Source organism: Phyllobates terribilis, unplaced genomic scaffold, assembly GCF_046119375.1.
Source record: "Phyllobates terribilis strain yellow unplaced genomic scaffold, ASM4611937v1 Scaffold_9__5_contigs__length_417890890, whole genome shotgun sequence".
Taxonomy (NCBI): Eukaryota; Metazoa; Chordata; class Amphibia; order Anura; family Dendrobatidae; genus Phyllobates; species Phyllobates terribilis.
In genome coordinates, this window is record NW_027362769.1 from 308,970,433 (window position 1) to 308,996,108 (window position 25,676).

General features: G+C 43.2%; 1 protein-coding gene across 2 annotated transcripts in view; it reads right to left on the minus strand.

Moving 5' to 3' along the window:
• The window catches only part of STAT1 (signal transducer and activator of transcription 1), a 1,113,083-nt gene that overhangs the window by 98,737 nt on the left and 988,670 nt on the right, over positions 1-25,676 (minus strand). For both annotated transcript variants that reach the window (XM_073647949.1, XM_073647950.1), the window contains exon 22: positions 2,271-2,346. In XM_073647949.1, the coding sequence (XP_073504050.1) occupies positions 2,271-2,346 (76 nt within the window). The remainder of the gene's footprint in view (positions 1-2,270; positions 2,347-25,676) is intronic.

The window sequence follows — 25,676 nt, forward strand, 5'->3', positions numbered from 1 at the left end:
TAGTAGAAGCATAGACCTGAGGCAGAATGAACATTTCAGCTCAGACAAAGGGCGGCCACACCCTTATATGTACTAAAGCACACTGAACTACAAAGAAAAAAGCTAAAAGTCTGAACTTAAACATAAATTGATGTGCATGCAAAATGTAAATGCATGTTTACACAAAGCCACTAGACAAAGAAAAACCAAAGACAAGCAAAATACTCAAGTAACTGGAAGTAAATGGGTAAATCGCACAGTGCAATAATAATAATAAATAATGAAGGGTATTTAGTTAATATAACGACTAATACAAGTAGGAAATTGTATGTGGCCGAATAGTGAACCAGCTTAATTTTAACATGCAAGAGCTGACAGTCTAAAGGCCCCGTCACACTAAGCGATATCGCTAGCGAGATCGCTGCTATGTCACGGTTTTGGTGACTCACCAGCGACCTCACCAGCGATGTCGCTATGTGTGACACTTTGCAACGATCAGGCCCCTGCTGTGAGGTCGCTGATCGTTGCAAAGTGTCCTGGACCATTTTTTGGTCGTTGGCCTCCCGCTGGCCAGCACACATCGTTGTGTGTGACCAGCGGGACCAACGATCAGGCTGGTAACCATGGTAAACATCGGGTTACTAGGGGCACGCGCGCACTTAGTAACCCGCTGTTTACCATAGATACCACTCTGCTACTGTGAGCGGAGGCTCCAGCGCACGGTAGCAGAGTGGTATCCATGGTAAACAGCGGGTTACTAGGGGCACACGCGCACTTAGTAACCCGATGTTTACCATAGTTACCAGCCTGCTCCTGCTTGCAGCAGGCTGGTAACGGGAGCAGGACATCGTGGAACGATTCTTTCCACGATATCGCTGCTCCCCTCATCGCTGGTGAGCCTGCCTGTTTGACAGCTCACCAGCGATGTATTAGCGATGCAGCAACGATCCCTGACAGGTCGTATCGTTGTCGGGATCGCTGCTGCATCGCTTAGTGTGACGGGGCCTTAAGTCTCTTAGATGTAGGATTACAGAATGGACATAGGGAAGTGGTTGATTACCTATAGCCAGGTGGTGAGAAAGCCAATTAAGATAGGAAAAGTTAACCATTCAAGTCCTTTTGAGGCTAAGTGCCAAAGAAGAGGTCTTTTGTGTGATTAAGATGTATCGAATAGTCAGGAAAAGCCTCCTTAAGTATTGAGAGGATTAAAGCGAATAGCTAATGGTTTTGAGAGATATCCATAGTCCATGCACGATGCACATTTCCTTCATAAACACATCTCTAGCGGGCTTAATGTCTCCGAAAGAAAATATTAAATATCAAAGTTTGCATAAATCTGATACTGATGAGACAAACATTTTCAGCGTCAGGGTGATACAGGGAAGACGATGCATATTTTCTCATAACTGTAACCCCTGCCTATAAGCCACAAATCAATAGTGGGCTAAGTGCCAACAGCAGCCCTGTCATGTTTGGTTTCTGGGTAATGGTAAGATCGCAATAAAAAAATGGCAGTGATCTCGAACTTCTGCGATCATCTGGAGAGGAGTTGTCGTGTAAGTGAGATTTTCATAAAATCCTGAAGGGCTGACGACAGCCCACATTCCAGCTCACGTGAGATCATCACGGGTGTGTGGGGTGTAACTCAGGTGCTCATAAAAGATCAAGGCAAATTATGATCAGGGTTCAATGTAGAGAGATGCACATAGTGCATGACAGAATTCTGTTCACTGAACGGCCCCAAGCCAAGCATTGTCCTCTGGCTAAGTTAACTCGTCTCTGCGAGTAGCATACTAAAGTCTTTTGTTAATCCCTTTTATTTTATGTAACTGTATATGCTGTATTGTTTTGTCCCCTTTGCAAAATGTTTTGTATATTTTTCGTAAACACTGCCTCCTTTCTATTAAATATAAAATTGAATAGTTTGGTTCCTTTTGTTCTTTAAATCGCGCCTCAAAGCCATATGCTACCAGAAATCAGGCCTCCAGTAAGCCTGTGTATAAAAAACGATGGTGGTGGCAGCGAGTAGTCTTGAGTTATTGTGGAGTTTGCAGTGATCCTATTAGAGGTGTACATACCATACGCTCACTGTTAGTTTCCCGAAGAATGGCCTATTAGTTGTGACAGCCTGTGGCCTCCTCCGTTAATCGTCAGCCAATCGTGTAATTGTCCAGACGATAGGGGGCAGCAAAGAGCTGTTCAACAAAGATCACAGCAGATGGTTCTGCGATATCTTGACATACATTTATTCTAAATTTCCATTTTCTTAATATAATCTGAGAAATACTCACACTTCAGATACTGAAATTAGTTCTGTTTTGATGTATCCCTTTTGGTCAGGTCCATCAAGATCCATAGGTTCAGGAGCTGGAAAACAAAAAGTATAGTGTATCTATTAATTACGGACCACAAAGAAATGTACTTAAAATACGTCTCCTTAATGTATTTAAATTGCTGTACTCCTACTTTCTGATGTTTTGTATATATATTTTTTTCCACTGCAATTTGCTCAGACAAATCTTGCTGAAAAATCTTTTTTCTCTTACTTTACACCTCAAAGAGTAGTATGAACTTTTACAAATGACAAGATAAAGAATGTACAATATGTAGACGACAGCCATAATTTATCTCCTGAATGGTACTGGGGAGCAGTAATTTATTTCCTATTGCTAAATTTCTATAGTAAGTAGCATGTACAAATAGCTGACATGTCTGTTTTTAAATCTTTCCTTGGGGTTTGTGCACATAGCATCTTTGAAACATCAGAGCAGTCACCGAGTTTTCCCAGCCAAAACCGCTGGCGTCTTTTACTCCACACTCACCTGAAGAATGAGCATGTCACTTATTTTAATGATTTCATGGTTTTCGAGCCCAGAACATGTGCACAGCAACCTCGTTTTAACATTGCTGTGCATTATGTTCATTTTATGGGGCGCTTTTGCAGATGGAATCCACGTGAAGGAGACACAGTGTGCATATACCCTTACTGGGAATATATAATGTAGGAGTTGTGAGTACATGACAAATCGGTAAAGGGACTTTTGAATGAATTGTGTGAAGTTTAAAAATGCAAGATTCCAAAAATGTCACTAGCTAACAGAGTTGAAAATGTTGCCAAGGTAAGATGGAAATTTGCTTAGCAGTATATGATGGCTGCTGAGTAGATTTCTATTTTCAGAACACGAAATGAACATTAGCCTTCCTTTTTAGTGTATTAGAGAATAAAAGATGTAAAATACCAGCATCTGCAACTTTTTGTGTGTTTCTCCAATTCTTTTTATGCATTTCGGACAATCATGAGAAAAACTGATAACATTGCTGATTTTGCTATGACATTGCAACATCTAAATTATTATTATAAATAAATCTTGCATAAATTATTGCGAATTATAAAAATTGCTAATATTTCTATATTATTTTCAAATAGAGAATGCAAAGAGTAGTTGGCTGCAATCATATATTTCATATACTGTATTTTGAGAATGTATAAAAGGCTCAATATAAAGGCTCCCAACTCTCTCATACGAACTCCAACGGCCCTCGCACTTTTCGGCCGTACAGAAATTCAAAAGGAGAAAACTCGGTAGAATCCTGTGGTACCTCCCTGTAGGTGAACAGGAGCTGTTGCAGGTTTTTCTCCCAGTCACTCCCCTTAAACTTCACATACCGACTAATGAGCTGCTTGTGCGTTCCATTGAAACGCTCACACAACCCATTGGTTTTGGGGTGGTATGCATGGTGCGGACCCCAATGTTTCTCCCAATGGGTCTTAATCAGCTTGATTTGGAACTGGGTCCCCTGGTCAGTCAATATCGCCTGTGGAAACCCTCTACTAAAAATGTCAATTAGAGCTTGAGCCATGTGCTCCACATCTATGGATGACAGGGCAAAGGCCTTCAGGTAGCGGGTGGCAAAGTCGACCAGGGGGAGGATAAACCTCTTTCCACTGTGGCTAGGTACAGCTAAGGGGCCCACTAAATCGATGGCAACCCTCTGGAATGGTTCCCCTATCAAGCGCATGGATTTGAATGGGGAATGACAGGGTGCTCCCCCCATCCGTTGACAACCCGGACAAGAGGATAGGTTTTTCCGCACCTCTTGAGCGACACTTGGCCAAAACAAACAACACAGCAGACAGGATGGGTCTTTATGACACCAATGTGCTGAGCGGCAGGGACGTCATGGACCAAGTGCAGGAGTTGGGGATCGGTACTGCTGGGGTACCACGAGTTGATGTACACGGGACCAGGGTCTCTTAGCCCAGCATGTGGGCTTTTCCTGATATAACAGTCCATTCTCCCATCTATAAGCTCCCCCTGATTTCTTTCTCCAGGTCGAGCTGCTGCACTACGAGCAGGCTCTATGGTGGGGTCATTGAGTTGGGCTTCCCTAAAGTCCTTGCGATCTTTCTCCCCCCAGTCACTGGCCACAGTTTGGTCAAGGGTACTCACCGCCACCGGCTCAGAAGTGGATGATGGAAGCTTGGAGTGTGGATTATCCTCGGGACGGGTGGCAGAAGAATCCACATCAGAATGTTGCTTGGCTGCAGGTGATGACTGTGACAAATTGGCTGGACAGTCCTTGTTCTAGGTCGTTCCCCAAAATAACAAGTGTGGGGAGGCCGTCCATGAGTCCCACCTCAACCTCTCCATGGTCGGTTCCCCAGTCCAACTGCACATATGCTAGAGAAATGTCGGAGAGTTGACCTCCCGCCGGGGAGATGATCACTTGACGGCCTGGTAAATAGTGTTCTGGTGGGACAATATCTGGGCCGACCAGGGTGATGGAAGACACAGTGTCCCTAAGTCTCTGGGCCTGGATGTCATTGACCTTGACGGGCTGGATGTAGCGACGGAGGTTGGCTGGTGTAGGGTGGCCAACCCGCCATAGAGTATGGATGGGATATATCACTTCTTCCGCTGCTGGTGTATCCCGGGGGTAGCGCCCCTCAGACCCGGCTGGCTCGTTTTGGCAAATGTTGACCAGCTGGGTTGGCAGACGAGCCCCAGGCATGGGGCCCCGAGGACAATTTTTGGCAACGTGTTCAAGGCGCCCACATGTATAACAGCTTCGTGGGTTGGGCAAATTACGGGTACTGTTGGTAGCCCTTAGTCCTGGTGGGTTTTCTGCTGGATAGTGGTATTGTCCGGCTTGAGTGACTTGTGGCTGGTCTAATCTTTGGTTGAGGAGTCTTCTGGGATTGGTGGCAATATCGGGTCTTTAGCAGGGTCGGTTGGCTGTAAACTTGTCAGCTAATCGGGCTGCTTGTTTTGGGGTGTCGGGCTTCCCCTCAACTACCCACTCTCATATTTCTGGGGCCATTTTATCGATAAGTTGCTCTAGCATGATTAAGTCCTGTAGGGCAGCCCTACTTTCGAGCCAGTGGTTGCAGTGTTGACTGCCAAACTCTACATAGCAAACCCCCTAGAGGGACAATGTCTGGAACTTGGTGAGATATCTCTTGGGGTTGATGATAAAGAGGGCCAGCAAGGTGTCCTTAATAGTTCCATAGTCTATGCAATTCTGAGGCCCAAATAACCAGGCAGCATCCCGTGCCCAGCCAGTCAAACTAGTCCACAGGTATTTAGCCCAATCAGCTGTGGGTACCTGGTGCATCAGCATCAGAGTCTCAAAATCTTGCAGATGTTCATCGACTTTGGTGATGGACTCATTAAACACTGGCACATCTCTGTAGCGGAGAGGAGTTCCTTGGTGAGGGGCCATCATGGGGGTAGGGTCCTGTGCTGGCGGTAGGGATACTGGAACTCCCAAAACGGATTCCATAACACAAGCCCTTTCCCCACTTGAGGCTCCAGGTCCCAAAGCAACCAACAACTCATGGATTCAGGCTGCTGGGGACTGAGTTGAATCCAGACCACCACTGGGTTCTTGCTCTGGCAATTCCTCTCGGTCCATCTCAGCGAAGTTTTCGTCGTCCTTCATGACATTCTGGGCACCCCAACGGATCAATTCCTTGATCAAATTGGACCAAGTGTCGGTGGCCTGGAATTCAATCTGTTGAAGCTGGCACAGCTCCTGTAGTTGCTGTTTCTTGTTGCGGCTATACATCCACTCCGGTCCTTTTCCCAAGGCAGAGCTGGTTGGGTTGGACATAGTGTCATCTGAAACCTGCTGTTTATGCCTCAGCTACGGTCTGCTGGGTCTGTCTATATGCCTCCCTGGTTGTGGAAACCTTAGACGGTGTCTGCGAACACCAGTCCCCTGTAGTTCCCCCGTATTTGCTGGGCATTTGTAAAGACACGGGGGTCAGTGGGTGCTCTTGTCCACTGGCCTGTTGGTCTTTGGAAGGACTGCATAGACCAAGGTTCATACCACTGGAAGCCTGCTCTCTTTTACAGTGGGCAGAAAACTAATCAGACAGCAAAGGGTGATAGTAAACAGTGTGCCAATAATTTATTGAACCACAAGCAATCAATAACATATACAGTTATATGAAAAAGTTTGGGCACCGCTATTAATCTTAATGTTTTATAAAAATTGGTGTTTTTGCAACAGCTATTTCAGTTTGATATATGTAATAACTGTTGGACACAGTAATGTTTCTGCCTTGAAATGAGGTTTATTGTACTAACAGAAAATGTGCAATCTGCATTCAAACAAAATTTGACAGGTGCATAAGTATGGGCACCGTTATCATTTTCTTGTTTTAAATACTCCTACCTACTTTTTACTGACTTACTAAAGCACTTTTTTTGGTTTTGTAACCTCATTGAGCTTTGAACTTCATAGTCAGGTGTATGCAATCATGAGAAAAGCTACTTAAAGTGGCCACTTGCAAGTTGTTCTCCTGTTTGAATCTCCTCTGAAGAGTGGCATCATGGGCTCCTCAAAACAACTGTCAAATGATCTGAAAACAAAGATTATTCAACATAGTTGTTCAGGGGAAGGATACAAAAAGCTGTCTCAGAGATTTAACCTGTCAGTTTCCACTGTGAGGAACATAGTAAGGAAATGGAAGAACACAGGGACAGTTCTTGTTAAGGCCAGAAGTGGCAGGCCAAGAAAAACATCAGAAAGGCAGAGAAGAAGAATGGTGAGATCAGTCAAGGACAATCCTCAGACCACCTCCAGAGAGCTGCAGCATCAACTTGCTTCAGATGGTGTCACTGTGCATCGGTCAACTATACAACGCACTTTGCACAAGGAGAAGCTGTATGGGAGAGTGATGCGAAAGAAGCCGTTTCTGCAAGCACGCCACAAACAGAGTCGGCTGAGGTATGCAAAAGCACATTTGCAGAAGCCAATTTCTTTTTGGAAGAAGGTCCTGTGGACTGATGAAACCAAGATTGAGTTGTTTGGTCATACAAAAAGGCGTTATGCATGGTGGCAAAAAAACACAGCATTCCAAGAAAAACACTTCCTACCCACAGTAAAATTTGGTGGAGGTTCCATCATGCTTTGGGGCTGTGTGGCCAATGCCAGCACCGGGAATCTTGTTAAAGTTGAGGGACGCATGGATTCCACTCAGTATCAGCAGATTCTTGACAATAATGTTCAAGAATCAGTGACAAAGTTGAAGTTACGCAGGGGATGGATCTTTCAGCAAGACAATGATCCAAAACACGGCTCCAAATCTACTCAGGCATTCATGCAGAGGAACAATTACAATGTTCTGGAATGGCCATCCCAGTCCCCAGACCTGAATATCATTGAACATCTGTGGGATCATTTGAAGAGGGCTGTCCATGTTCGGCGACCATCAAACTTAACCGAACTGGAATTGTTTTGTAAAGAGGAATGGTCAAAAATACCTTCATCCAGGATCCAGGAACTCATTAAAAGCTACAGGAAGCGACTAGAGGCTGTTATTTTTGCAAAAGGAGGATCTACTAAATATTAATGTCACTTTTCTGGTGAGGTGCCCATACTTATGCACCTGTCAAATTTTGTTTGAATGCAGATTGCACATTTTCTGTTAGTACAATAAACCTCATTTCAAGGCAGAAACATTACTGTGTCCAACAGTTATTACATATATCAAACTGAAATAGCTGTTGCAAAAACACCAATTTTTATAAAACATTAAGCTTAAGATTAATAATGGTACCCAAACTTTTTCATATAACTGTAGAACAGTACCAGCAAAACACAAAGCGATGCAAAATTACAGTTTCACCCTTCTGCTGGCCTGCTGGGTTTAGGGCAGTGAGATATGTATCCAGGTGACCTGATTATCCCAACCTGGATTTCTCAAATTGTCTCAGAGTTCAGCAATGGTCAATGGAGCAGTTCTGTATTTTTACAGCCAGGGCTGTGGTCCCTTAGTATAGTGTCTCTTTGAACAGATGAAGAGACCCCCTTTTTATAGTTCACATTTGTCCTTTCAAGACAACATTCACAGGCCAAGGGTCAGGGATCATAATATTAATTTACAATACTCGAATATCCACAGCTCATCCCCCCAATGTTGGCTGGCAAACACCCTACAATGGTATTTAACATATCTTAACAAACATCCATTGCTCAGAGTCCCTGTATTGCAAAACTGGCAGACGGTACTTTGTAACAGCTGATATAAGATGTGAATAGCAGCGATTCATCAATTACCAATATCACCTCAAGTGATCATCATTCAGGTTTATACGAACAGTAGTGTGTGGTGAGCAAGCAAAGACGAACGCAAGTTCAAAAGTCAACATAAAAAGAAAGTATGTCTGGCTAATTAAGAAGAAAAGTAGTGTCGTCACCCCATTGTAATTACATTTATATCCATTACGTCCCATAAATATCCCTTATATGACAAACACTATAATACTGCCTGTATTTTCTATCTATTGTCCCTGTCAAGAATATTTTTGCCCACCGCGGCCCCATTTTTAAGTATCCCGATTATATTTTATAAATCATGTTTGCAATTAAATAAAATGTATACTGATTTTCTTATTTGAGTGCTATCTAACTCAATTTACTATAGGTTTATACATGCTTGTATGTTTGGCCAAAAGATGCAGCTTCATTAGAGGGAAATTGTAGTATCACAGCAGCCCAGCATAAACAAGAACATGAATTGCTTAATTAATAAACACAAAACAGTAGAATTTACAGAAAACGGTCATACATTACTAATATTCCTGTCAGTTATATACGGTCATACCCAATTATCCACAGGTTATACACACTTGGTACCCAATAAACAACAATTCACTTTGAGGATTTTCCACTTTGATAATTGTTATACATTCCCTTAGCAGTCGGCACAAATGATTTCCAGTATCTTTTATTATTACTTTAGTAGGATTAGACGGTTACTGAAGGTGCGCCTCTGTCTCAAACAGTTCATATAATAGATGCACGTTATTGTACATTATTTCCAAACATTTCTTCAAAGTTCTTTTCTTCACTACCGCCTCAAAAGTGTCAAGATGACGGCTGACAGCCAAGCTTGCCTTCTTGATAGGCTTATTTAGCTTATTAGCATCAGTGCGCAAAATTCTTCCCCAACATATGATTGCAAAAAAGATGGCACTTGCCACTACGGACTGGTAGAACATTTCTAACACTTTGCTGCACACATTAAACAATCTTCGTTTCCGTAGGATGTTCATCACCTCCTTGTAAACCTGCTCTGTATGACACCTCCAAGTTTTACTGTTCAAGTGGAGCCCCAAATATTTGGAACTCACAACCTGCTCCACTTTCTGACTAGCAATAGTGACAGGTAAACATTCCATCTTTCTCCTGCTATAGTTCACCACCAGCACCTTAGTTTTCTTTATGCTTCGTTGTAAAAAGTTAGCATGGCACCGATCCACAAAATCCGACACCACCTTTCTATATTCCTCTTCACCCCAGCACCCCACCTAATACATCCTACTACCAAAGAGTGATCCGAGAATTTTTGAAAGTGGCAAAAATCAGATTTATACTGAAAATCTGCTGTACACATCGTGTATAGCAAAGGCGAAAGCACAGTTCCCTGAGGGGTACCTATGCTGCTCAATAATCTGCCAGACACAACCGCTGCCATCTGTACAAACTGTGGCCTGTCTGACAAGTAGTCAATTATCCAATTTCTCATCCCCTCTTCCACCTTCATATCAGTCATCAAAGAACATTGCGTGTATAGTGGTTCCATCATTATCCAAAAATAAATGTACTGTATGTAATAGAGACATAACAGCATTGTTCACCCCCAATCTATTCCGGTAAGCAAACTGTAGCGTGTCAGCAAAAGCCCTAACCCTCATACTGTGTTTCCCACAGGCATGTGTTTTCCCACATCTGTGTGACAGCGTGGGAAACACCGTCTCTGACCAACGGTAGCCTTACTGAAGTCATCGCCGGTCAAAGCTGCGGATTCCCACGCTGTCACACACAGGACAGCGTGTGAGCCAGTGGCTGTTACAGGTGGTGAAAAGCTTACCGCCATGACTACTACTCTCATCAGCATCCCCTGCTTTCGCTGATAACAGCGAGAGCAGGCGACGCTGATTAGAGTGTTCAACAGCTGGCGCCTGTGTATAGTAAGAAATATGTCAGTGATATTTATAATTAGTATAGTGCGTGTGTACCTTACTGTAAAGGTACTTAGAAACAAATAAAAAAAATAGCATGGGGTCCCCCTAATTTTTAATACCCAGCTGAGGAAAAGCAGACAGCTGGGGGTTTGTGTTGTTATTCTGGGAAGGGGGCAATAAACATGGAGCTTCCCAGGCTATTAATATCAGCGTATAGCTATCTGCATAGCCTTTACTGGTTATTAAAAAGGCTGGGGGTCCCTTATTTTTAATAAACAACAAAGGCTTACCATTTGGGTTCACCCATCATTACTCTCCATTGCTAACCTCAAAAACAATTTACCTGATTGCCACAGCACTTGGGAAGATATGATGCGCCACTTCTGGGGCGGCAACATGCTGATATTTGTAGGTTGAGAATGGCTCAATAGCCATGGGCATTCTCAGCCTATTCATATAAGCTTGCAGCTGTCGGCTTTCTCTTAGCTGGTTATTAGAAATAGGGGGTCCCCACATTGGTTTTTTTCATTCATTTTATTACAAACAAATAAATAAATGAAAAATACTAATAAATAAATTAAAAAAACGACGTGCGGTCCCCCCTATTTTTAATAACCAGCCAAGGGAAAGTAGACAGCTGTGAACTAGTCTTATTATGTTGGGGACGGGCCAATATCCATGGCCCTTCTCAGCCTATTGACCCCTTTACTTCCGAAGGTGGTTTGCACGTTAATGACCGGTCCAATTTTTACAGTTCTGACCACTGTCACTTTATGAGGTAATAGCTCTGGAACACGTCAACGGATTCCTCCTGATTCTGAGAATATTTTTTCGTGACATATTGTACTTCATGATGGTGGCAAAATTTATTCAATATGACTTTCATTTATTTGTGAAAAAAACGGAAATTTGGCAAAAAAGTTGAACATTTTGCAATTTTCAAAATTTGAATTTTCATGCCCTTAAATCAGAGAGATATGTCACACAAAATAGTTAATAAATAACATTTCCCACATGTATACTTCACATCAGCACAATTTTGGAACCCAAAGTTTTTTGTTAGAAAGCTATAAGGGTTAAAAGTTGACCAGCGATTTCTCATTTTTCCAACAAAATTTACAAAACCATTTTTTTTAGGAACCACATTACATTTGGTGTCATTTTGAGGGGTCTTTATGACAGAAAATACCAAAAGTGTCACCATTCTAAAAACTGCACCCCTCAAGGTGCTCAAAACCACATTCAAGAAGTTTATTAACCCTTCAGGTGCTTCACAGGAATTTTTGGAATGTGGAAAGAAACAATGAACATTTAACTTTTTTTTCACAAAGATGTTACTTTAGACCAAATTTTTTTTTATTTTCACAAGGGTAACAGAAAAAAATGGACCCCAAAAATTTGTTGTGCAATTTCTCCTGAGCATGCTGATATCCCATATATGGGGGAAAACCACTGTTTGGGCGCACAGCAGGGCTCGGAAGGGAAGGAGCGCCATTTGACTTTTTGAATGTAAAATTTGATTGAATAATTAGCGGACGCCATGTCGCGTTTGGGGAGCCGCTGATGTGCCTAAACAATGGAAACCCCACACAAGTGACATCATTTTGGAAACTAGACACCCCAGGAAACTTATCTAGATGTGTGCTGAGCACCTTGAACCCCCAAGTGCTTCACAGAAGTTTGTAACGTAGAGCTGTAAAAATAACATTTTCACATTTTTCCCACAAAAATGTTTTTTAGCCCCCAATTTTCGTTTTTCATAAGGGTAAAGGGAGAAATTGCACCATGCAACTTAATGTAGAGTCGTAAAAATAAAAAAATCTAATTTTTGCCACAAAAATTATCTTTTAGCCCCAAATTTTTTATTTTCACAAGGGTAAGAGGAGAAAATGGACTCCAAAATCTGTTGTGCTGATACCCCATATGTGGGGAAAATACACTGTTTGGGCTCACGGCAGGGTTCAGAAGGGAAGGAGCACTATGTGACTTTTTGAATGCAAAACTGGCTGGAATTGAGAGCGGACGCCATGTCATGTTTGGAGAGCCCCTGACGTGCCTTAACAGTGGAAACCCCCCACAAGTAACCCAATTTTGGAAACTAGACCCCTCAAGGATTTTATCAAGGGGTATAGTGAACATTTTGAACCCAGAGGTACGACAGAAATTGATAACATTAGGTCATCATATTGAATAAGTGGTCATTAGTCTTGAGCACAAGTGGTCACTACTTGAGTTTGCATTGAGTACTCGGGTATGTACCATGTATTGCAGGTGCTCAAGTGACATGCTTGAGTCCCCGCTCCGCATGTTTCACGGTTGTTAGACACCCAAAGAAAAAATTCTGTGATCGCTCGTGCATGGCAGGCAATACCCGTGAGGTTTTTTTGGCAGTATAACAGCTGCGAAACATATGGGGCGGAGTCTCGTGCATACCTGAGCACCCGATGCAAACTCAGGTAGCGAGCACTTGCGCTCAACACTAGTCGCCATATCCTCATTTTTTTTCTTTACTTTTGAAAAAATCCCAACCCCAACACAATCCTAGCAAAACCCTAACCCCAGCACAACACTAACCATAGCATATTAACCCTAGCACAACTCTAACCCTAGCACAACCCTAGAGTTTATTTTTTACGCCGTTCCTCGTGTGGTATAAGTGATTAAATGACTTTATTCTTTGGATTGGTGCGATTACAGCGATATCAGATTCATATCGGGTTTTTATGATTGACAGCTGTCACACTATAAAACGCTTTTTTTTTGCAAAGACTAGTTTTTGCATCGCCATATTTTGAGAGCTATAATTTTTCCATATTTCGGCCGACAAAGTCATATAAGGGCTTGTTTTTTGCGGGAAAAGTTGACGTTTTTATTGGTACCATTTTCGGGCACATGACAATTAAGGAATTGTTTTTTTTGTTTTTTATGCCGTTCCGCGTAAAGTAAAATTGATAAGGTATCTTTATTCTTCGGGTCAGTATACTTACAGCGGTACCACATTTATATCGTTTTTTAAGTTTCGGCGGTTTTACACAATAAAAACTATTTTATAGGAAAAATATATGTTTAGCATCGCTTTATTCTGAGAGCTATAACTTTTTTTATTTTTCATCTGATGTTGCCGCATGGAGGCTTGTATTTTGCGGGACAAGATGACGTTTTCAGCTATATCATTTTTATTTACATTCGTCTTTTTGATCGCGTTTTATTCCATTCTTTATTTGGCGATATGATGATAAAGTATCGTTTTTTGCTTATTTTTTTAATTATTTTTTTACCGTGTTCACTAAAGGGGTTAACTAGTGAGACAGTTTTATAGGTCAGGTCGTTCTGGATGTGGCGATACCAAATATTTGTACTTTTATAGGTTTGTTTGTTTATTTCATAATAATATTTATTATGGGTTCAGAATATTTTTTTTATTATTATTATTTTTCCATTTTTTTTTATAGCTTTACAATTTTTTTTTCACTTTCTGACACTTTCTTTTACTTTTATACTTTGTCCGACTATGGGACTTTAATTTCTTGCAGGCTGATTGCTTGCAAAGCATAGGGATGCAGGAGCATCCCCCTATGCTATGCAGGCTGTCAGCCCGCAAACACAAGTTACTTTGATCGTGCACCGCGCATGATCAAAGTAACTTCCTGATGCCTGGTGACCCGGATGTCGTCATGACATTGGGTCACCATAGCAACGATCGGGACCCCACGTACACAGCGTGGGGTCCCGATTCAAGGTAAGAGGGTCTCTCTCACGTCTCCTTTCTCCCGGAATGCTGCAATCGACTTCGATCGCAGCATTTTGGGGGTTAATGTGCCGGGAGTGGTGCAGGACCATTCCTGGCACACAGTACCGGGTGTCAGCTGTGAAAATCAGCTGACACCCGGCGGTGATCGCCCCACACAGCATCTGTGCGGGCGCGATCACATTGTGCGTAATAGTATGTACCTGGTCCATAAGGCCGAGGGCACAGGGACATACTATTACTGACAATGTCAGTAAGGGGTTAATATCAGCCCCCAGCTGTCTTCTTAGATGGTTATTAAAAATAGGGAGACCCTAAAAAAATGACATTGGGTCCCCCTATTTTTAACAACCAGATATGGCAAAGCAGCTGGGGGCTGATATTAATAGGCTGGTAAGGGCCATGGATATTGGTCTGTCCCAGCCTAATAACACTAGCCCACAGCCGCCCCAGAAATGGGCATCCATTAGATGCGCCTATTCTGGCACTTAGTCTTGGCTCACCCGCTTGCCAATGCACTAGGGCAAGCGTGGTTAATATTTTGGGGTTGATCTCAGCTGTGAAATGTCTCTGAATGGACCTCCATAGACTGGATGAAGAAGACTGGGATCATGGTAGGACCTCTAATTGGACTACGGCGGACAGGTGTGCATTTTATTTAGATTTTTAATTAAATGGGGGAAAGAGGGAAATTATTGGGGATGTTTTTTTAAATAAAGATTTTTTCCCTGTGAGTTTTTTTCTCTTTTTACTTACAGGGTTAGTAATGGGGGTGTCAGATAGACGCAGCCCCATTACTATCCTCTGGGCTTGATGTCAGCAGACATTAAAAAGCTTACATCAACCCCTAAATATTACCCCACTTGCCAACGCACCAGGGCAAGCGGGAAAAGTGCCAGAATTGGAGCGTCTAATGGATGTGCCATTTCTGGGGCAGTTGCGGCTGCTATTTATAGGCTGGGAAGAGCTCAATAACCATGAAATAATTTATGAGAATGCCGTGATTTTCGATAACTAGTAAAGATAAAGCAGACAGCAGAGGAGTGCATCCTGCGCTGGTTATCAAAAATAAAGGGATCCCCAAGTCTTTTTTTTTTTAATTTACATGATTCGCCGGCCAATCACAGCCAATATTTGGCATGGCTGTGATGGGGCCAAAAGTGCCCATACAGGAAAAGCTTGTTTATTGCTGCAGCCTTTCAAAAAGCTTTGCCAGGGTTGCTGGACCTGAATGGTAACACAGACTTCCGGGACCACACCTCTCTTTAGTTAATGTTTGACAGTTTATTTTCATGCTAAATTCTGAAAGCCTCCCGGGCATCTTTTATTCTGTTCTTCAAGTCTCTTATTTTAATTTTCTCTTTGTCCCTCAATTTAAAGGCTTGTCATTTGCAAAACACCTAATCTCTTTTACAGGCACCAGCATATCAGTACTAAAGTTAATGTACTCAGTAATTCTACTAACCATTTCATTAACATCAGCTACATTAGCATTCTCTCCCATAGTCCGACACAAGTCCTAGTCTGTAAGATGAAAGCATTCTTCCGCTGCTGCCTGAGACCAATTTCAGATTTTTTTAATTGCAGCAGATTCTTTACTAAGTAACGACTGGTTAATAAATTTGTGACAATAGTATAAGACCATAGCTCCCAACCGTCCCGGATTCTGCAGGACTGTCCCGATTTCAGGACTCAGTCCCGCATCCCGTCACGGCTCAGCTGTTCTCCTGGTCACCTCTCCAATGTCGGGGTGTAGCTCCTCCTTGGGGGGCGGGGCTGCTCACTGGTAAGTGAATAAATTAAATTATATTCCATTCACCTCTTGCTTCTCCTGTGATCGCCTCTGCTGGGACTCAAACCTACATCTCAGTATTCAGAGACTGCAGCGCTAACCGCTGAGCTACAGCAATTACTGGTGAACATTGGAGGATTTAGTTAACTTCAGTCTACAATGCACGCAATGCATTGTAAAGTCAAGAAGCATAGACAGTACAGAAGCTGAGTATACATCTCCATAGAATAAATACATTGTGTATAGCAATGTATTTTTATGGTGCCTGTATACTGAGCTGAAGCAAATGATTTTTTTGAGTAAATGCAGTCTTTTTTCTCGCAGGTGTTCGCACCAGACAACGCAGTAACAATCTTCTCTGATTATGGCGTGTTTGCTGCGTTTCTTTTATGTGTTTAACCGCTTATTTTATGTGATTTTGGGGCAGATATGAAGCAGAGTTTTAACGCTTTTTAATAGTACAGAAAAGCTTTGATTTTGCACTTAAAAATGCAGCGGCGTTTTTTTTCTCTATGCATTTTTTTTTCAGAAGAAGCCGAGGAGAAAACGCACCAAAACCGCAGAGTAGTGATGAACGAGAGTGTATTGTTAAGCCTTTTGGTGAGCATGCTCAGGTGCTCGCAGAGTATTTTTGGCGTGTTCGGCATCTACAGCTGTGACACATGCACTAACTTGCTGAGAGTGCTCGCAGAATGGGTTAACAACTCGCTCATCACTACCGCAGAGTTCAGCAGCGTCTTCAGACGCTTCTATGTGGAGTCTAAAAAAAACGCAGATACTTCATTAAGTGCAAAATCATAGCTTTTCTATACTATAAAAAGCACCTTAAAATGCGGCTTCACATCTGCACCAGAAAAGCATCAAATAAGGGGGAAGAGATTGTTATTGTGGAGTTTGGTGCGGACATCTGCTGAAAACATAAAACACAGTATTTCTGCAACGTGTGAACACGGCCTTACAGACACAAAACAGCCAGATTTCGTATAGTGAAGCTTTATAAAAATGTGAAAGTTCTGGTGGCTCAGACTGTGAATGAGGGAACAAAAAATAATCCTCAGGTCCCAACGAGAGATGAGCAGGACGCACAGATGACGTTGCACTGCCCTGAAAGATAAGAGATTCACGGCCTCCTGTCTAGCTGCCAGGTAGCACTGACCTGAATGCTGGACCAGAGACATGGGAATCCATCCGCAAATCTCTAGTCCCAACTGTACGGGATACAGCGGACAGTCCTGGATTTGGGTCTACTCCCTGCAGTCTTGGCCGTCTGCTGAATTTCTCTCACTACCAGTGCCCCTCTGACAACTCCTCCTGCCAGGGGAGAAAGATAATGGTAAATGGGCACAGATTGGGGTGTGGCCATTGGCGTGGCCAAAATTTGCCGCAGCGCAATAATTTGCATAATTTGTCCCTCTTTCTATTCTTTAAAAGTTGGGAGGTATATAAGACTGTGATTGGATTTCCCCAAGGGGGGCAAGGCAGATGATGAATAAGCATTCTTAACATTAGGATAGAGGAGATCCAATATACTATTTTCCCGTGCAGTACATTTGAAGCTGATAGAACTTTGGTAAAGCAGTTGAGATCATAGCTCGATTTAAATCCACAGAAATTAGTTAGATTTATTCTGCAGTCCTACCTTGATAACTGCAATTTTTCATTAACGGTCACTAAAAAGGAAGCTATCATCAGAAAATGACCTATAGTTTTAAACAGGTCTTTGTGTTATGAGGTTTCTTTTCATGTTACGATTTTTATTAAAAACAAACTTCGTAATCTTTGTAATATTCACACTGGGGCTTTTTTAGACTCATGCTACGAGAGCCATGGGCGTACCAGGATCAAAACAAGGGGGGGGGCAAGCCATGGTCGTTCTGGTTGTAAAATTTTAAAACGAAAAAGGTGAATGAAATGAAAATTTTAAGAAAATTATATGTAATTATAGAAGTGCTTTATTAGTTATTACAATTATTTGCTTGCAAAAAATGTTTATTTTTATTCTAATTACATGTCTTATACTAATATCATTTTTCTTGGGTTTGAAGAAAACTTGTTCAAAACTTTATTTTCAATCCAGTCCTGATTTTCCTTGAAGAATTTCCGATGGACGCTCATCAAACACAATCCAGTCAGTCTGTCCTCTCCCATTGTACTTCTGAGCCAGGTCTTTACCCTTCGAAGGGTACTGAAAGATCGTTCAACAGTAGCTGTGGTGGACGGGAATGCACTTAAAATGAAGAGTGCATGCCTTGTTGCAGGGAAAAAATATTAGCCTCCTCAAAAAGTGCAGCCACTTCACTGTCTTTAACCACCTGTCCTTTCTCCAGGTCCAGACCGGTTCCTACTCCCAAGGCCCAGGCCCTTCCAAATTTCAATAATTACACAGTGAGTGAGTGTATTGTGTAATTTACACTGGCTGGCTGCCACAGTCACTGGCAGCCGGCCCACAGTAACAGGACAAGCGCTCCGCTCCGGCGGGATTCTCAGAGACAGGAAACAGGTGAGGCAGGCAGCGTGCTACGTCAGCAGGCCTCAGGAGTCAGGACCCTGAAAAGGTGACATGCGAGGTGCTGTGTCACTCAGCGTGCGTTAAAGGTAATCCCGGCCGGACCCCATGCAGTGACACTGCGCAGTTCCGGCCGCCGGGTGCAGAGCAGAGCAGTCACCTGAAGCCGGCCGCAGAGGGAACTTTCGCTGGCCGCGACCGCCGGTGATCTAAGTGTGTGTGCCGCAGGGCCGGCTCCAGGTTTTTGTGGGCCCTGGGCGAAAGAGTCTCAGTGGGCCCCTTTAACACATACCATGATTCATGATGCACAGACACCGAAGAGAAATATATATATAGTACAATGCAAAGATTTCACTTCTTACATCACATGAGTGATATCTATTGTAAATTCCACAATAGCTCAGAAACCAGTGAATCACTCCACACAGTATACTGGCCCCCATAAAATGCCCCATACAGGATACTGGTTCCCATACAATGCTCCATACGGGATACTGGCCCCTATATAACGCTCCATACAGAATACTGGCCCCCATATAACGCTCCATACGAAATACTGGCCCCCATATAACACTCCATACAGGATACTGGCCCCAATATAACGCTCCATACGGAATACTGGCCCCCATATAACGCTCCATACAGGATACTGGCCCCCATATAACGCTCCATGCAGGATACTGGCCCCCATATAACGCTCCATGCAGGATACTGGCCCCCATATAACGCTCCATGCAGGATACTGGCCCCCATATAACGCTCCATACAGAATACTGGCCCCCATATAACGCTCCATGCAGGTTGTTCCCCACACATAATGCCTCATGCAGGCAGTTCCCCCCACATAATGCCCACGCAGGCTGTTCCCCCCACATAATGCCCCACGCAGAATGTTCCCCCCACATAATGCCCCATGCAGGCTGTTCCCCCCATATAATGCACCATGTAGGATGTCACCCCCCTTATAATGCTCCATGCAGGATGACACCCCCCCTCCTTATAATGCCCCATGCAGGATGTAACACCCTCCCCTCCCTTATAATGCCCCATGCAGGATGTCACACACACCCCCCTCCCTTATAATGCCCCATGCAGGACATCACACCCCCTCCCTTATAATGCCCCATGCAGGATGTCACATACACCCCCCTCCCTTATAATGCCCCATGCAGGATGTCACACCCCCCTCCCTTATAATGCCCCATGCAGGATGTCAGCCCCCCCCTTATAATGCCCCATGCAGGATGTCACACACATCTGCCTCCCTTATAATGCCCCATGCAGGATGTCACACCCCCTCCCCTTATAATGCCCCATGCAGGATGTCACAAACACCCCCCTCCCTTATAATGCCCCATGCAGTATGTCACTCCCCCCTCCCTTATACTGCCCCATGCAGGATGTCACACAACCACCCCATATAATGCCCCATGCAGGGTATCACTTCTCCCCCCCATATAATGCCCCATGCAGGATGTCACTTCCCCCCTTTTAATGCCCCATGCAGGACGTCACCCCCCCTTATAATGCCCCATGCAGGATGTCACCCCCCCTCCCTTAAAATGCCCCATGCAGGATGTCACTCCCCCCTCCCTTATAATGCCCCATGCAAGATGTCACACCCCGCCACCCTTATAATGCCCCATGCAGGATGTCACACACACCCCCCTCCCTTATAATACCCCATGCAGGATGTAACCCCCCCCCCCGTATAATGCTTCATATAGGATGTCACACACTTCCCCTCCCATATAATGCCCCATGCAGGATGTCACACAACCACCCCATATAATGCCCCATGCAGGATGTCACACACTCCCACCTCACCCCCTCCCTTATACTGCCACAGGCCTCCATACAATAAAAAAAAAAATCAAATACTCACCCCACATCTCACCTGCTGCCGCAGCTCCGGACTCCAGCGTTGCCGGCCTCATCCCGCTCTGCGCTGTGACTGCTCAGGAGAGAGCGCGGTGTAAAGACGTCACCGCGCCCTCTGACCTGAGACATCACAGTGCAGCAGCCGCGGAGGATGCAGGAGCTGCTGCAGAGGCACTGGGAGGGATAAGTATTGTGCCGGGTGCCGGGGCCCTGAGCAAGCGGGGGGGAGCGGGCGCTGACACCGCTCTCCTCCGCTCACGGGTCCCATAGCGCGCGGGGTGCCCGACAGTGAGGAGTACCTGGTGTGTGACGTGTGTACCTGCTTCAAGGGGGGGGGCAGCTGCCCCTCCCCTGCCCCACGGTGGGTACACCCATGACGAGAACCATGATTGCAGTGAAAACCTGCTGACCATTATTGCTGTAAACCTTCTGACTATTTTATACACAGATTAATAAATGTATTCATGGATTTTGCTACATATATAAATATGCTGCATATTTATTCTTTGTGTATGGCAGTTTCTAACAAAATAGCCTCACTCTGCTAAACCACTGGATTCTCTATTGATGCCATATTTCCAAGTATGAAACAAGCTCTCTCTTCTACATGGATGTGTTATTGCCATAGGGAACCTGCTGACCATTATCAATGTGTACTTGCCAACTATTTTATAATATATGAATAATAAAATACTAATAAATATCTTCATAGATTTTGCTATTACTAAGTGGTGAATGCTAATATTTATTGTTGTAGAATTCATTGTTACACTTCTTTTGCATGAGGAGCACAATCTTTGTAAAAAACGCTTATAACAAATGTGTCAGCAGGTTTTTGCGATGTAATCAGAGCACAGAATAACATATGGGCAGATACCCTGATTCCAGTGATGTTTCACTTACTGGGCTGCTTGTTGCAGTTTCAATAAAATTACCACCAGAAGATTATCACTCAAGGACTAGTTGTCGCGTGCCATTTAGTCCTCCGCCACCGTGTAACCGCGCCCCCACCACTCAATAGCAGTTAAAGGCTATGTGCACACCGCGATTTTTGCCATGCAGATTTGTCACAAAACCTAAAGGGAATCCTGATACTAGCAAATTAAATGAGAATCCTTTAGTGTCATGCACAGATTACTTATTTGTGACTTGCAAATTTGGTGTCAAATCATCAGCATGTCAATTCTTTCAGTGTTTTTGCAGCGTTTTTTCACCTATTGACTTCAAGAAAGTCAGTCAAAAATGCAGGTCTAAAAATGATTGCAGATTTGCTGAATATTTGTAGCACTTTCTGCATGCGTTTTTAGACAGTAGTGAATGCTATATAGATAGATAATAGATAGAGCTAGATAACAGAGCTAGATAGATCTAGATCAGTGTTTCCCAAACCCCATCCTCACGGCCGCCCACAGTTCATGTTTTCAGGAACTCCTATATAGACAGCTAGACATATAACTGCACAACCCCCGACATATAATAAAATTGCACACTGTAGCTTATTGGACAGGTTTTTATGATTAAATAAATAAATGAAAAAGATGACATGGGGCCCCCATAGCAATCAAGGTAATGGGGTTTGGGGTTGATGTCAGCTGTGTAGTGTCCAAAAACACAGCTGTTAGTAATGGAGATGTGTTATCAGACACCCCCATTACTAAACCATTCAGAAAAAAACACACAGACATACTTTATTCAGATAAACACTCCCCAACACTATCCCTCGTTCACCGATTTATTAGAAAGAAAAGTTCCCACGAAGGTATTCTGTAGTCCACTGAATCCAACATAGTCCAACATAGCGCAGAGTTAGCAGGAAACAAAAATTGGAACAGGACCCTCAGTTTACACAGAACATTATGTTCAGTGATGAGGCAAACTTTTTTGTGAATGGTGAAGTTAACAAACAAAACCACCGCTATTGGTCTGACACTAACCCACAGTGGAAAGATCCCTCCAAGACTGTTGGAACACAAAAATTGATGGTATGGTGTGTTTTTTTGGGGTACAAAGATAGTGGGGCCATTCTTCATCAAAGGAAACCTGAATGCCACTGGATATCTGAAATTGCTACATGATGACGTGGTGCCCTCTTTAGGCACTGAAGATGGCACAGTCCCCCCCCCCCCGCATCGTACTTTTAACTGTTTCGGCATCGAGGATACCGATGAAGTTGAAGCCAATGAAGTTGAAGACAATGATTGGTGAGGGAGCCGTCCACTGATGCTCCTTCTCCATTCATTCCCCCTCCGCATTTGAGCTCTGTAACGTCACAGGCAGAGGGTGCAATGACGTCACTACAGAGCGCCCTCTGTGCCGAGCAGTGCAGAGTCAGAAGACACTGAAGACCGGAGCAGCGAGGGGACGGGGAGAGGTGAGTATTTGATTATTTTTTATGTATGGAGCATGATATGGGGCCCATTATATTATATGGAGTAATATATAGGGCCCATTATACTAAATGGAGTAATATATGGTGCCTATTATACTATATGGAGGACTGTGTGGTGCCCATTATACTGTATGGAGCACTATGTGGTGCCCATAATACTGCAGACTATGTGGGGCGCCCATTATTCTGTATGGAGGACTATGTGGGGCCCATTATACTGTATGGAGGACTATGTGTGGCCTATAACACTGTATGGAGGAATATGTGGGGCCCATTATTCTGTATGGAGGACTATGTGTGGCCTATAACACTGTATGGAGGACTATACTGTCTAGTCTGCATAGTGCTCTGCGAGGATTCGCCGGTTTCTGAGCTATTATAGAATTTACAATAGATATCACTCATGTAATGGAAGAAGTAAGTGAAATCTTTGGCATTGTACTACGGTATACCTATATTCCTCTGCCGTATCTGTGCATCAAATATAAGTATCTGTTATTTTCATCCAGAAAAGTAGGCTGATTTTCTTCTCACTTGTCAACCATGTACAGCCATTTTTTTTTCCTCAGCAGCTATTAATCTTTTACAGGACCATTTACAGTTCCCTATGCTACAGAATTGTATCCGTAAATATTGGAGTCAATTCGCAGCATGATACAATCTTTTTTCTCACATGGAATCGATATGAGAAACAAAATGTTTCTCTGCTCGGCCTCATTGCATAACATCAGTCAGTGTGCTATCTGATAGAAAAATCAGCATGCCTGATTTATATACTTGTTTGCACAAGACCTTGGCGGCATTGGACTTCTGGATTGTTATTATTGGTTTATTATTTTCTACATTCATTGGGCAAATAAAAATAAATCTTGAAAAGCCTGTTTAAATGGGAGAACCGGAGCTCTGAAGAGCTGCGCAATTCACATGTGGCTCTTCAAGTAACTCCTTTAAGAGAGTGATGAGGGGCATGACATAGTATAGCAAAATACACTGATGAGGGGTAATGAGTGTTATAGAATGTGGGCTGGTGGGGTTTTTGTGGCAGGGCTGCTTTTTTGTCCCAGTCTGGCCCTGGATCACGCCTAGCTTGAGAGGAATCCGCCTGCAGATCTTCTGCTATCATTCTCTGTGAGTCGAATGGTCTGTTGGTGGTGGAGCCCCTGCCTCTGAATCTCAATAAAAATCCCCTGTGCAGTGATAATACAGGGTCCACCAACCTCTTTACCCCTCTACAAGAACAAGTCCGGCTGATCCTTAACATCCTCATGGAGACCTGAAGGCATTGGTTATATTTTCTCCATCAAGTTTAATCATCAGTATTCATAGTAACATAGTCTTCCTTCAACCTTAAAAACTAAGTCCATCTAGTTCAACCCATAGCCTAACATGTTGAGCCAGAGGAAGGCAAAAAAAAACCCATATGGCAACACTAAGCTCCACATTGGGGAAAAAACTTCCTTCCTGACTTCACATACGGCAATCAGACTAGTTCCCTAGATCAACGCCCTATCAAGGAATCTAGTAAATATAACCTGTAATATTATACTCTTCAAGAAAGGCATCCATGCCCTTCTTAAATTTTAGTAGTGAATCACTCATTACAACATCATGCGGCAGAGAGTTCCATAGTCTCACTGCTCTTACAGTAAAGAATCCACATCTGTGATTATGATTAAACCTTCTTTCCTCCAGAAGTAGAAGATGCCCCCTTGTCCCCGTCTCAGGCCTCAGAGTGAAAAGATCAGTAGAAAGGTCTTTGTACTGTTTCCTCATATATTTGTACATAGTAATAAGATCTCCCCTAAGCCTTCGTTCTTCCAAACTAAAAATAACCCCAAATGTAATAACCTGTCTTGGTATTGCAGACCCCCCAGTCTTCTAATAACCTTGGTCGCTCTTCTCTGCACCCCCTCTAGTTCAGCTATGTCTTTCTTATACACCGGAGACCAGAACTGTACACAGTATTCTAAGTGTGGTCGCACTAGTGACTTGTAAAGAGGTAAAATTATGTTCTCCTCATGAGCATCTATGCCTCTTTTAATGCGCATTTTATTATTCTATTTGCCTTTGCCACAGCTGCCTGACACTGGCCACCAAACGTGAGCTTGTCGTCACCAATACACCCAGGTCTTTTTCAGTGCCAGTTTTGCCAGGTGTTTTACAATTAAGCGTATAATTATACATTTTATTTCCTCTGCCCAAGTGCATTACCTTACATTTATCCCCATTAAAGCTCATTTGCCATTTATCAGCCCAAGCTTCTAGTTTACATAGATCCTCCTGTAATATAAAATTGTCCTCCTCTGTATTGATTACCCTGCAGAGTTTAGTGTCATCTGCAAATATTGAAATATTACTCTGTATGCCCCCTACAAGATCATTAATAAATATGTTAAAAAGAAGCGGGCCCAATACTGACTCCTGTGGTAACCCACTGTTAACTGAGACCCAGTCTGAGTGTGTTCCATTAATAACCACTCTTTGTTTCCTATCACTGAGACAGTTCTTAACCCACTTACATATATTTTCCCCTATCCCCATTGTTCTCATTTTATGTATCAACCTTTTGAGTGGAACCGTATCAAAAGCTTTTGAAAAGTCCATATACACAACATCCAGTGCATTTCCATGGTCCAGTCTGGAACTTACCTCTTCATAAAAGCTGATCAGATTAGTTTGACAGGAACGGTCCCTCGTAAACCCATGTTGATATTGGGTCATGAGGTTATTCTTCTTCAGATACTCTAGTATAGCATCTCTTAGGAAACCCTCCAGGATTTTACCCACAGTAGAGGTTAAGCTTACTGGCCTATAATTTCCAAGTTCAGTTTCTGTCCCCTTTTTGAATATTGGCACCACATTTGCTATACGCCAGTCCTGTGGTACAGACCCTGTTATTATGG